Source organism: Dendroctonus ponderosae, unplaced genomic scaffold, assembly GCF_020466585.1.
Source record: "Dendroctonus ponderosae isolate FM_Combo_2020 unplaced genomic scaffold, Dpon_F_20191213v2 Dpon_F_20191213_5, whole genome shotgun sequence".
NCBI classification, from domain to species: Eukaryota; Metazoa; Arthropoda; class Insecta; order Coleoptera; family Curculionidae; genus Dendroctonus; species Dendroctonus ponderosae.
This window is the reverse complement of record NW_026018715.1, coordinates 10,614,350-10,627,793: the sequence shown is the minus strand read 5'-3', so window position 1 is coordinate 10,627,793 and position 13,444 is coordinate 10,614,350. Positions and strand designations below refer to the sequence as shown.

The following is a 13,444-nucleotide window of genomic DNA, read 5'->3' as shown; positions in this document are numbered from 1 at the left end:
GGAACTGTTACAGTCGACATGCTTTAGTACATATGTGTTCGCATAAATAGGGGAGGATACACGCGTTGGTTTGGTTGAGGAAATTCATCAAATTACACCATTTCTATAGATTTTCCATTTTCAATATCTATGGTTTGTCGGTTTTTCGCAACTGGCCCAGTTTCATCTACTCTTCCTGGTGCAAATAGTTGCGCAATGTCACAAATGCACCGGATTTTCGACTTTGGTTATATGCATGTGGGTAATTCATAGGATGCAGTCAAATTTTTTAGGGAGGCTTCCAAATTTTACAAGTCATTGAGCTGGAATGACTGCAATTTTTTTGATTTGAGACTTTTTGATGAAAATGAAAAATCCATCTCCATTGATTGTAGCCAGTTCAATGCCACATTTCCCCATTAAAAACCGCATTTTCTCAAACAGCCGATCTGGTAAACCTAATGAATCACCAGGTTTTCGGTGATTGTTCAACTTCTTACTGTTTTTCCAAATTGCGGTGTTAGTTGATGATTTTTTTGCTCCACTGCACATCTTGCTGGAACCCTCCAAACATTTCGGAACCGTTTCAGTGGAAACCGCCAAACGGAAATCGCATATTCTGTGCAACGTATGCAGATATTCCGTATCTATGACTTTCAGATAGTTGAAAAGAGGGCAAATGTAACCCGACCGCAATTGTAACAAGTGGATTTGCTCACCTTAGAAAGACCGTTGGTTAATCGTGCTCGATATTTAAAACCCATAAAACATGAGATATCTGTTTAACCAGCTGAAATAACCAGGTTCATTACCAACAGTCGCCTACTTTGGCAATGGGTGCATATTATTGCAATTGCGACGAACTACTTCAATTTACGAAAATGTCGATTTTTGGCCTCTTTTTCTCTTAAAGGGTATTTCACCCGTTTCAACCATTAATGCAGTTTTTGAGTTCACCTATTTTGCCAAAAAACCATACGCTAACGACAAAAGGACGCTCGCGCAACAATTCGATGGGGTGGATTATTAAAAAACCTACTTAATTTCAAAAAATTACCCATTAATTGCGGAAACAGCTTAGGATATAATCGAATTTGTGGTAAGCATGACAATGTGCATAGTGAGCAAAAGGATGATTTTAAAATTAATGCTTGAGCGCCTGCATGTTGGGCGCTTAATGGATCGCGCGATTAATTAATCTACAACGGTTATCTACTAAAACTTTGTTTTATTAAATGTTTTTTAATCACATCTTTCAGGAATTAAATAGTCCCGGAACCAGTTGGCACCATTGTGAAAATATTTAAAATAACTGTTTGATATTTTGCAGCAACATCCTTGGTTGTGGCTTGTTCCAAAAATGAAGACTGATTAGTTTTCTCAAGAGTTTTGCATTCAAACTCAAGTGCTTTGATCCAAATACCAAATAGTAAACAATATGTTTTGCATTCACAAATCCAGTCATTTTTAAATAAGTGTTTGTTTGCGTGCAACTTTGCTTGCAGTCTGCATTATTTATAATATTTAATTAAATTAGAAACTCGTTTTATTGAAGTTTTTATCCACTAGCCCCCACTGGCAACAGGAAGTCACTTTGTACATTTAAAACCAGAAGAAATTTTTGCTATTATCTGTTTCAATACACTTAAATTTAAAGGCTTGAACATTTACTTGGTTTTAATGTATAAAGGTACACATTTCCAATACAAAACATTAAGAATCTAAGCATAGGACTTCATCAAACCGTATAATTCATCCTGTAAAATACCAAAAGTTTTATTTCCAACAATTGAATCTGCCGGTAGATTTGAGTTCAAAGTTTATACACATCGGTTGGAGCGCCTAATCACGCAATGTATTTTATAAAATTGTAATGTTAATTGGCGTAAAAACTTTCAAAATTCATTACCCAACTAGTCGGCTTAGAGATATTTACAGAAACGTGAATTATTTCCTATATTGCACACTTTAAACTAGATTAATTGGACTATTAATAACTTATTTTTGGACATGCCCGTGGTTCCTAATAATTTTAGAATTGGGCGTTTATGGTGGTGAAAAATGCTTGGAATCACGCCGAATGACTAAAATGCACCATATTCATTTTCAAAAATAAATTAAATGACTCAATGTCGAAACCGTTTGAGTGGAATTCAGGCTTTTTTTCGAAATCTGAATCATAAATTACTGGATTTCTCCAAATAGTTTCACTATAAGTTTATTAGTGGATTGTGTATTGTTATCATCTCTGGAAAATCGAAAATGTAGCTAACCCTAATGGAAATGTCCAGATTTGTTCAGTTATTGTTAAGTTCCTCGCCTATGACCCTGTTAATAAATATAATTAATAAACATTCGATATTTATTAATTTATCATTTAATGATGCAAATTGTGGACAAACGCCGTTATACTGTTTTGCTATGGGCTGTTACCATTGGGGATCCGGACATTTTGTTTTGTTTAATAATTAATACTTAGTGCTCGTTAGCAAATAAATGTGGAAACAATTAAAAATAGTCTCCGATAACGCAAACTTAGGCTCATAATATTGATTGTCGTGGTAAAAACACCGTTTTTAATCGGACTATGTCGTTGCTAATGGGAGTTGAAAGAATTGCTGTTTATTTTAATATTTACTTATCATTTGAGCAGAAAATTCAAAATTCTAATAAATAAGCACCATAGTGATTACAAATTGGCGTCAATTTCCTGAATATGCCGTAGAAGAAAATTAAGGAACTAAGGACTTAAATATCACTTGGATACTTAGGACTCGGTAATAAGACTTAATCACCTTTTTCATTCCTAAATGCCAAGAGATTGCGAAAATAGCAATTACTTCATATATGAATCCCTAATAATCCAAGTTGAAACAAGAAGGATTTTACAAAAATAAATGTATTCAGATGATGAGGATGCGGATCAAATAATGTCGTGTATGTTTGCAATTAACACACTTTTTCAATCAAATGTAGTAAACAGTAACAAGAATATTTGTGGTACATTAAATTTCCTCAGGTTTTCGACATATTTTTTCAACTTTGAGAGAAAATGGCTCTTAAGGAGGAAATCTCCTAAGTGAATGAGAATAATTATTTGAAGTATTACAAAAAAGGTAAAATGGCTGCTTTTTGCTGGTTCTGCAAGTTTTCTTTTATGAAATCTACTTTAATCAATACGGAAAAGAAATAACCCAAATTTAAAAGTAAATAAAAATCTTTAGGATGCGACGAAATAACAGGTGAACTTTGCAGTCAGCAAAGGAAAGTACATTATATATTCCCTATTTCAAAAGTCTTTTGACTGTATCAACTGGAAAATTGGAAGGTTCTTTGCGAGATGAGAGCACCTGAGCACCTAATTACACTGATAAGTAACCTTTGCGAGAACAACATGGCAAAAGTAAAAATGGAGGAACGGTACACCTTTTTGCTTAAACTTGTAGGGCCGTTTTCCATGAAAGCACCCTCTATTCAGATTTCTTAACTTCTATGAAGAGTACATGGGGAGGAAAGGATTGGATGATGAAATGGAGAAATCTCGGTTGTGAGCATAAATATAACAAAGCTGAGATATGCGGACGATACAAGGTTGATAGCCGGATGAGAAGATGAAATGGTTGATGGTTCTAACGCTTTATACTGAGCTTTTTATTGTTTCTTGTTCCACTTTAAAGGAACTTAAAATAAGTTCAATTTTTTTCGAAGAAAATTCGTGCTGATAAATTCATTTTGAAACGTTTTGCTCTGAATCTGTATGCCATAAAAAGGCTTCCCATTTCATCGCTTAATAAAGGACCAGATGGCTTTGTTTTGATACTGTGTTGGTCAGGGTCATTTTGAATGGAAAAAATGCACTTWTTTAAGAACATCAGTCTAGTCCATATCAACCTTAAATGTGCTTTTGCTCTTCTACYTGATTGTCRTCTATAACTACCTTAGACCGAGGGTCCAAAAACATACCAGCAAAGATCGYGTCATCATCTTTGTGATTTGTTATCGGAGGGGRAAATTTCCTAGAAATAGCAATCCTCAGAAACCCAAGTATTAATTTCTTTCAAACATAAYAAGCTGAACCGAARAAAAAYCGAACTAMAATTTTTCGGTTTCGGTTCAGCYCTGAAGAGTGTGTTGACATRAAATATGGSTTCAGTTTCGGTTCCGGTTCACGAAAAAAAATACSGGTTACGRTCCGGGTCTCTGCTGKAAATATAGATTATTGAACATTAATTAATTTTCATATAWATTTAATTYCCTGATACTCTTATAGTACTTGAATATTATTATTTCATTCTTGTTGTKAGAATTGTAAMATTACAATTTTTGTAWTTTTTTTATGCAACKCTACGATTGCAAGTTGATGAAAAATCMTACGGATTTTGCTAACACGAGTATCGGTTTCTTCTCATTTATTCCATATCTGCGTCTWCTGATGAWTCTATGATCCAACGCATTTATKAATCTTAAAACCCAARTAGAAAAGTTAATTAATAAAACCATTCYTTTSGCAGATTCTTYCAAATSCTAATACAGCAAAACAGAAAATCAATTAGTAAATATGATAATGTGTGAGTATTTTGAGTTATMATAGTAAAAAGTAAATTGGTTGATAAAYATTGAAAAACTCCCACATATTTGCTATTCATAGATTCTTAATTTGCATCTAATACAATTAATTAGGCAAATATTTAGCTGACCTGCTGCACTGAACCGATAACCACTTTGTATCTCGTAAATTTGGCCAGAAAAACAACTCAATACCTGATAAAGCTCATATAAAAGCGGGATTTTGTTTAATGCTCTCAATGCACCTCAGCTTTGCAGCAAAGAAATATTCGAATTCCCGAAAAAATGAAAGTTTTAGTTTTGGTAGTGGCGGCCCTGGCGCTCGCCAATTCTTCCATGATGACTTCCAAGTATGATATGTTCTTTCCACGAATGTTCCGGAATAATGATGACGGTGAGTGTATTTATAAATCAGGACTAAGTCAGCTAACAGGAACGATTCAGTGTCGACCACGATGGGCCAATCTGGACTTTGCAAAACTCTTTGTAAGAGGCAAATTATGGGCCAAATGAATACTGACCTGATGAACGACGAGGACTTCAAAATGATCCAGCAGCAACTGATAGAGAAAATGGACCAAATGATGGAAAGAACCGGTATGACCATGTTTTATGTAGAGTCAATTATTATGGAAAAAGCATACAATCAATGGAATTTTTACTCGGTAAAGTTGTAATCGCTCTGAGCTAAAACTCTAAAACAAAGTCAAAATTCGATCACTTTCAATATGTAACCGATAATGGCGAAAATCAATGTAATTTTTTTTACATTATTTATGTAAACAGACATGGTTATGCCTGTTGAACAAAAGAGGAACCATGCTATGCAGATCGCTGAACAACTCACCCAAATGTACCGTCAGCTATCCGAAACACGCATGAACATGCACATCGACGAAGTCCGAAAGTCTGGAGTCATGATGGTTTCTGAGTCTGTGCCCTCACGTCTACGCTTTCTTGCAAAGGTAAAAGCTTGATAAACTAAAATATATGACTAGTAAGAGACTTTAATGTAGCATGGAGCTGAGGAAATCTTATCAGAAATCTCCATGAGAGTGGGACGTGAAGAACCGGAGGACGTGGAGCAAATGAGGGACGTTCTGAGTGCAACCATTCTGAGCCAGATGCTGATGCAAGACTCCGGGCTGGTAATGGACAAAGACTTCCGCAATGAAATCCTGGAAATGATCTTGTCCATCGATATGGTGAGAACCCAACGGTAAGCCTCAACTGCTGCCACAAGCCAAACATTAAGCCTTTTTAATCTTTCTTAATGTTCTTTAAGCATTCTGGCCGATATCTCGATGAGAGCCAGCCAAGTCCAAATCACAATCAAACTGCTAGAACAGCAAAAGCGAATGCTCCAAATGTACACGATGATGATGATGAAGACCACGCTAAACACCCAGGTGGAGATTGGACAAGAGCTGCTCAAAACTCTGGAAGATCTCACCGTTGTTCATCTGTCCCACCAAATGGTGATTAACAGTCTGCAGCGAATGATGATGACCCAACGCGAGTTGATCCAGAAGCTGAAAATCGAAAAGCTGGACTTCCAGTCCATGTCCATGATGCGAATGTCGCCAATGATGATGATGCCGCAAATGATACAGGTGTAAATCGGCAAACCGATGAAAAGCGCATCCTAGAAAAACTGGCTAATACCGATTTTTTAATGGTTCAATATATTATTTGAATAGTATCAAACGATGCTTCATTTCCGGGCTTCCAAAGTTGAAAAAGGCAGGAGTAGCTGGAGTAAGCATTTAATGTGCATATCTAACACTCACTATGTAAATTGGCCGTGGTTTTATAGCACCCGCAGGGTGAAATTCATGCACATGTTCATTTAGCTCTAAATCAAGACGACTATCACTGACCAATACAACACTTCTAAACTAAAATTGCTGATATTGATTGGTCAATTCTTCGTCTCACACCAGTCGTGTGGGCAAGGAGTAACTCGTGGTGGGGCGCAAGGGTCGCAAGGAGGAGGCGGATCGAACACGCCCACTGATTTCTCACCTGATGGACATATAAGTTAGCAACGAAAAACCATTCAAACATTAGCTGCACCTTTCTTGATGTCGTTGGCCAAAATGGGAACCGCATTGTCGAACATGCACTGCTCGAAGTCGCTCAGCTTGGGCAGGCCGAAGTTCTTCGTTACTCCCAGAGGGCCGAGCAGCAACGGGGTGGCGAGATACTTGAGAAACGGATGCACCTTGGAGTTGACAAAGGCCGACTCCACAATATCTGGATAGCCTAGAAAAGAAACCAGTCTGGACAGGTGCGTGGGGTGGCCCGAAATAGGAACCTTGAAGGGCTTTCACCAGCGAAATTATGAAACGGGCCGCAGCAAAAGCGCTGGCCAGTTGCCCACTCTCGTTGGCTTTCAGTTTGGCGATGTTTCCTTGGGCGTTTCTTATGCTGGCTGTGATGTTTTCAATCTCCGCCTGAAATGATTTGAGAAAGAAGGCCAAACTAAAACAAACAGCGTTGAGCAAATGGCAGTACATTGGAAAATTCTGCACATGGTTTGGCTTGGGACAGAACGGGAATAATCGTCTCTGAAGAATGACCTCCAACCACTGGAACCATCACGCATTCCGGTTCCACACCCTGAACATGCGCTACGAAAGTATTGGCCCTGACCGAATCTAAGGCAGTGATGCCGAATATTCCATTGGGGTTGTAGGATCCGCTTTTCTTCAGAACCTCGCACGCCATTGGCACAAGGCTGTTAACTGGGTTCGTCCCAATTGCCACCAGCGCCTAAAATAACACTCCGGACTCTAGCAAAACCGATAATCTCAGCTGCAACCTAGAATAGTACCTTGGGGCAGATCCTAGCAACTTCGCCCATAATTTCTTTGACTACTAACGAGTTGGGCTCCCACATCTTGTCGTAAGGGAGGGCGTCTGCCCCAGGGGCTCCAGCCATCAGAGCAACGATTTTCGAGTGCTGCAGCGCCAACTGAAGATTGTCCTTGCCGGAAAAGGCCGAAACTTTGCACTTGGTATCGATGTGGTTGAGCTCCAGTCCCAATCCTGTGGTGGGTTTGAGGTCGTGAATGCACAGCTCATCGATGAGGGGCGACTGCTTCAGCATCAGACAGAGCGGCTGCCCAATTTTACCTGATATTCACAATAAGGGTTTTTGGAAAGCGGGTTGGGGCTGGATTAAAAACTAGTTTTATTCTCTAAAAATCGCCGATGTTTCGACTTTCTTCGGGCTTTCTTCGGCTCGACTTTATTCAGGCCTTTCTCAAGCAATTTAAACAATAATTAACACAATGCTTTTAGTGCAAGCGATCTGAAATATTTTAGTAAGTTGAGTACAAATAAAAATTGCAGGCAGCAAAATTATTATTAAAATTTGAGCTGTTATTTATTTTGAGACCGAGTTATTGTTGAGAAACACTTACTTTGCTATACTTTTTATAGCAATTTGAATTCTGTTAATACAGAGTTTTAAAAATAAATTCAAAATTGAAATGGAGAAAACAGCCAAGCATCTTTTTTCCAATTGAAATCCCCTAAGAGTAATAATTTTAAAATAAAGGCATTTTTGCCATAAGGAAGTATTTAATATTTAAACCTTAGGAATTCTATGTGAGCAACGTGAAAAATTCCCAAGTTATGATCTGGACTGAGTATGAATCTCCTATTTTGGAATTCTTTTAACTACAAATCGAGCTATAAAGTCCAAAGTTTTACAAAAATGTAACAAAAGAGTCATAGTTAGGTGAGCGCGTGTTAGTCAGTTTTAAGTTAAGTTTTCCGTCGCTTTTGAGCTGAGGGCAAAGGAAAGCAATCACAAACCATGGTACCGCTTCAATCCGGATCTGCGATTTAAGTAGACCGGACTCAACAAATCAAGCTTCAAATGTAAAAATTTTCGTGAAAAAGCCTGCTCGGAAGAATCTTGTCAAACTCAAGCAAAGAATTCCGTAGCTGATAATAATGCGAGCTAAGAAGTATTCATAAATTATGGATTAGCTTGAATTTACACAAAATATCAAGCTCAAATGCAAACTGCAATATTAAAGTTTTGTATTCGGAGTGGATTTTTACTGTGTGTTCAGTGTAGTGTGGACTTTTTAAAGATTAATGGACATGGAGGATGGGGCGCCAGATTGCGGAAAGCTGAGAGGATTGACGTGTAATCCACAAATCCCGTAGTTTAAACTGAGTTTAGTTTTTCGAAAGCCAAATGAAGTTGCTTTTAAAATAAAGCTTGTATTTATGAATGTGAATTTTATTCGTGGAGAAACGACGAAAAAGTTTCAGGATTTTGGATTGGGTTTCACAGATTTTTTTAAATTTCATATCTTTTCAGAAAAAATTCGTTTGTAAGTAAATTGCACTTTTTGTACTAGATGTTAAAAAGCAATAACATCATTGAATCCAAATCAAAGAACTAAAGAAACTTCCCCTGACCCATTTTCTTGGCAAATCAAGTGAATTTCTTCACTGAATTCGTAGATTTTGTGATTCTTCTGGTTCCAATCGCACAACCGTTAAAAAACGCGCGTTTACAGCTGGAATTGTTTCGATTTCGCTATCATTATCAGCTTTTAGCTCAAACTTTATCACTCTATTGGCGTCATATTATTTAATATGTTTTGGGGGGATCTCAGAGGAATAACCGAAACAGATTTCGGCTGTAACAACTTTTCACAATTGAAGTCATTGTTGTTACTTCTGTTCTTGTTTTCAACAGCAAAATTATTCCAATTTTTTGGTCGAAAATGTCTACACTTTTCTAGATAGATTTTTGATCACTTGATTTGATTTGCTTCTTTCTTTCACTTTTTCATCAATTTTTAGATTAAGCATCCTAAATTGTTTTCCTATTTGTTCTGCTTATATCCACATGAATAAGGAAAAGTCCTTTGGACCGTTAAACTGTTAAACGTGGAAACTGTTAAACTAACAAATGTTGATCGTTCAACGTTTCCATAGGCGCACAAGTTAGAAATAATTTTCCTTATGAATTCGAAATCAGATTCAATTCAACAATTTTAGCAAAGCAAACTGAAGATTTGCTAATTTAATTTCTTTGGATTGCGTAAAATTGCTTTTCACTTCATCACTATTCTATCGTAAATAAGAATTTCTTTAGCATGTAAAATACTTTGAACTTTTTACCATCAGACCGCAGATTTACTGGAAGGGATTAATTGATTGCTACTTTTTGAAAATAGACTTATGCCTCAAAAGTTAAATTTCTTAAAAAAACTCGGTTTTCTACCTGCTGCTCCCACTACTGTAACTTTCATTGAACCATGGCCTGCGGAGAATGTTCTGACCCATAGCTTTTTAGCCTGGATAGTGCCGAAGCCTTGTATTAGCAAGCTGAAAAACGCACTCATTTTGAATCATTCACTGTGAATTTTGATTTTGTCAACGCGATTTTGAGTGAAAATCGCAACTTCAACAAGCCAGCTACAAAGGTGAAAAATGTAGCTGGTGGAAAAAATGCTTGGTTAATTTTTCGTATTCAAAAGAGGAATGAGTTCAATTAATAAACCATTTCGCATTACTAATAATCAATTAGCTAAATGATAATGTTTAATAACAACTGTTAAAGATTGACTAATATTATGAAAACATCCTGTTATCAATTTAATGGGTCAGAGACTTCTCATAGCAAATTGGTGGCGAATAAAATAGGCTCTTTTCCACTAATATACAGCGCCAATGGAACATCATTATTCACTTTCAATTGGATTTCGTAGATTTATAGAGTTTGCAGCTTACCTAGGCGGCAATGCAGTCTGTGACAAGGTTTAAAACATCCTTATTTATGCTCATCTGCGTTTATTGATAATTAATAATTACAACAACAAAAGTCACGGGTTAATTCACATTTCATCGCGCTTTTTAATATAATCTTCCACTCCTGCCAGTAAGCGCGCGTCTTTCCACTTGTTCGATCACGGTTTCCTTCTGAAGTTGCAGCTCGTTCTCAGTGGCGGCTTCTTGGAGGTTCTCAGCTATCACGCTGCAGGCGACTTGTTGCTCCACCAGTTCCTCTTCTTTGCGGGCAAGTTGCTCTTCGGTGCTCTGAAGACGCTGAGCCAACTCGATGTCACCTCGTTGTTGCAAAACGACGACTTGCAATTGAATTGCGCATCGTTGTTCGCTCACCAATTGTTGTTGCTGCTGCACCTGTGGGATCGACTGTTGAACATGGGCGATCTCCCTGCGAATATTAAAAGATTGAGCATCAAGTTGGTTTATTATTAAACGGCGTTACTCACTTTTGAATGTCCTGAATGCAGAATTGAATGACGAGCTTTTGGATTTTCGCTAAAAAGCCCGTGGGAGTTAATTCTGTAGCGCCAGAGATGAGTTTTCGGTCAACAATGTTGCTCAGCTGGGTCACGCCGGTTAGACTCTTTTGGCACCTTTCCGCAGTGAGTTGAGTTTCAATAACCACCTGGAGGGTTTTTCTCAGGTTTTCCAGGGAGCTGGTTACAACTGTTTGTTTCTCTTGTTCAGTTTTCTGCAATTTTTCTCGCAGGTGTTCAATAGCTCTAATAGCGGCTGCGGTTCTAATTCCTTGAAATCCTCCTGAAAGTTGGCCTTTCCATTGCTGGCTTTGCAGTTTCTCTATGGTTTCAGTGATTTTGGTTTGCTTAGCTTCCAGGATTAGTCGTTTGATTCCATCGGCTACTCTTTGTGCAACCGACAGAACGTCTCCGGAAGCATTTTCTCGTGCCAAGTTCTGAACCAATTGGGTGACACGGTCGCACAGCTCTTGGGCAACAGTTTGCTTACCATATTGTCTTTCCAGTCCTTCAAAATCAGAACGGCGCACTTGATTTTCGAACAATTGACGTTGAATTTGCTGATCCAGAAGGGTTTTGGACCAGTTTGGGCGAAAATCCCCAGTCATGGCGCTGGCAAATGCAATCAAAGTTAGAAAAGCGAAAGCCCTCATGTTGCGGCTGTTGGATGTGATCGGATTCTGTGGATGCTCAAACACCGTTTGATAATTTGTCTGGATGGTTTCTTTGTATTTATACTTCTGGCAATGGCAATTAGCGTGCAGTGTTGCATCATGTAAATGGTAGTTGTTGTGCCAAGAAATGGGGTGTTTGAATCTTTTATCGGTGTTTTCGATTGATTACATTCTGTTTACCAGAGGAATGTTATTTTTTACTGCAAAATTTTCTAGGCCGAAAATATTTTCTTTAATTCGAAACTGTAGGTACATACGGAAAAAAACACTTTGAATGTTCTGAGTTTTTATTGGCTCCTTAGACTTAACTCAGACCGTGGGGGAATACAATTTCTTAACCCCGTAGTTATTCGTTTTAAATTCGTTTTTACTATTGTTATTTTCACTGATGGAAAAGTGTATTTTTACAGCAATTTGTGGGATTTTTTTCTCGTTTTTTTACAGAATTCAAAATGGATGCAAGGTTTTTCCGAAACGCATCCAGACCAAACTTATGATTTTTGTAATGGAATTATGGAACATTACAGGATTGAATTTTACGTCAAATTATGCGTAGATCTCATATAATATTTCCGCTGACTAAGTTCAACTGTTTCTGAGCTAAAATGAAAGAAAAATCGAATTTCTCTTGAAGCTAACCATTTTAATCTCTAGTTTAAATAAAAAAATTCTTGAATGCATAGTCTACAGATTCGTGTTCATTTCTCTATTGACGCTAAAATTATGCTTTTACTTCTTTCATTTAATATTTCTATTTTTTCAGATTGTATTTTCCTAATCCTATTCGCCGTCGGAAGCTTTTCATGTTCCTTTTGAAAAACCCGCAAAATAACGAATCTAACATGTCTAAATCTGGGCTATTTGCTGGCCAAACCTTCCAATCCAGGCTCCAAATGTTGACTGATCGACCGAACGAACGTTTAATTTTCCTGAAATTTGTAAACAGTACACATTTTTTTCTATTAAAAATGCCTGATCTTGAGAAAAAAGACTCGTCCATCTAAAATATTGCATAAAAGTGTGCGTCTTGTTCCAAACGTCCAAACCATTTGCGAACCAAATCGAAAACGATCCTTTTCTTGAATGAATTGTTGGTCCAAACAATTTTTTAACGAAAGCATTTATCATTTTGTTTAAATTTAACTCTATCTTTTCATTAAATTAAATTTTAGACACAGAAAGAATGCAGATTTTCGGACGATCCAAAATTAAACGGTAAGGGATTTGAATGCAGTTATCAAATAAAGGACAAATTTACCTGCAGAATGCAGATCATTTAATTTTCATGTTTTTTGGTCTTTCCTATCACTTGAATCTAGTTTCAGCAGATAAGTTATGGTATATTTGAGCAAAAGTATGTAAAGTAGAAATTCTCCTTTATCCTTCAACTATGCTATGCTACTCTAGTTCATTTTCTTGTCTTATAACCTTTTTTATTATATCTTTCATATGTATCACGTTTCTCTGCCTAAGAAAAGTAAAAAATAATGTTTTGCTTCAATCAAGTCTCAAACTTTCATTCAATTCAGTTTAAACATATGATTACCAAAATATTAAACACCCAAATTGATTATAATTGGAACAATTATAGGAATAATTTTAGCTGAAGTAGGGAAAGAGCAAAAATAAATAGATAAAGTAAATTTTTTATAAATAATTCAGCAAAATGAACTATTTTCTATAAAATTTAGAAAAATGTCAACTTGATGAAATACGAAATAAAAGAATGGGCAACATGTTGAACCCCTATTTTAATAATTTCTAAAATTATTTATTAATTAAATTAAACTTGTTACTTTTGAGATTAATATGCTTGGTTTCAGTAGAAAGTCGGTTTTTAAATGCTTCTTCATTGAATCCTAATCCTAATCTTTAACAATATACAGGGTGTCCCAATTAAAAACGCTAATTATATTGATCAGAAAT

The 13,444-nt window shown here is 36.8% G+C and overlaps 3 protein-coding genes across 3 annotated transcripts; 1 reads left to right on the top strand and 2 right to left on the bottom strand.

The window, feature by feature from the left end:
- The first annotated feature begins 4,766 nt into the window (after nt 1-4,766).
- On the top strand, nt 4,767-6,247 carry LOC109535209. Its single transcript, XM_019901085.2, has 5 exons — nt 4,767-4,939; nt 4,990-5,142; nt 5,332-5,510; nt 5,562-5,764; nt 5,831-6,247. Exons 1-5 carry the CDS (start codon nt 4,831-4,833, stop codon nt 6,162-6,164), a joined length of 978 nt encoding a protein of 325 aa, XP_019756644.2. The 5' UTR covers nt 4,767-4,830; the 3' UTR covers nt 6,165-6,247.
- Nucleotides 6,248-6,295: 48 nt separating this feature from the next.
- LOC109535207 (malate dehydrogenase, mitochondrial) lies at nt 6,296-10,040 on the bottom strand. The gene is made up of 6 exons (XM_019901082.2): nt 9,803-10,040; nt 7,382-7,683; nt 7,063-7,320; nt 6,863-7,001; nt 6,622-6,810; nt 6,296-6,570 (listed from the first exon to the last, which is right to left on the bottom strand). Exons 1-6 carry the CDS (start codon nt 9,921-9,923, stop codon nt 6,467-6,469), a joined length of 1,113 nt encoding a protein of 370 aa, XP_019756641.2. The 5' UTR covers nt 9,924-10,040; the 3' UTR covers nt 6,296-6,466.
- A 314-nt stretch (nt 10,041-10,354) lies between these two features.
- LOC109535208 lies at nt 10,355-11,571 on the bottom strand. The gene is made up of 2 exons (XM_019901083.2): nt 10,815-11,571; nt 10,355-10,756 (listed from the first exon to the last, which is right to left on the bottom strand). Exons 1-2 carry the CDS (start codon nt 11,495-11,497, stop codon nt 10,435-10,437), a joined length of 1,005 nt encoding a protein of 334 aa, XP_019756642.2. The 5' UTR covers nt 11,498-11,571; the 3' UTR covers nt 10,355-10,434.
- Nucleotides 11,572-13,444: the final 1,873 nt, after the last annotated feature.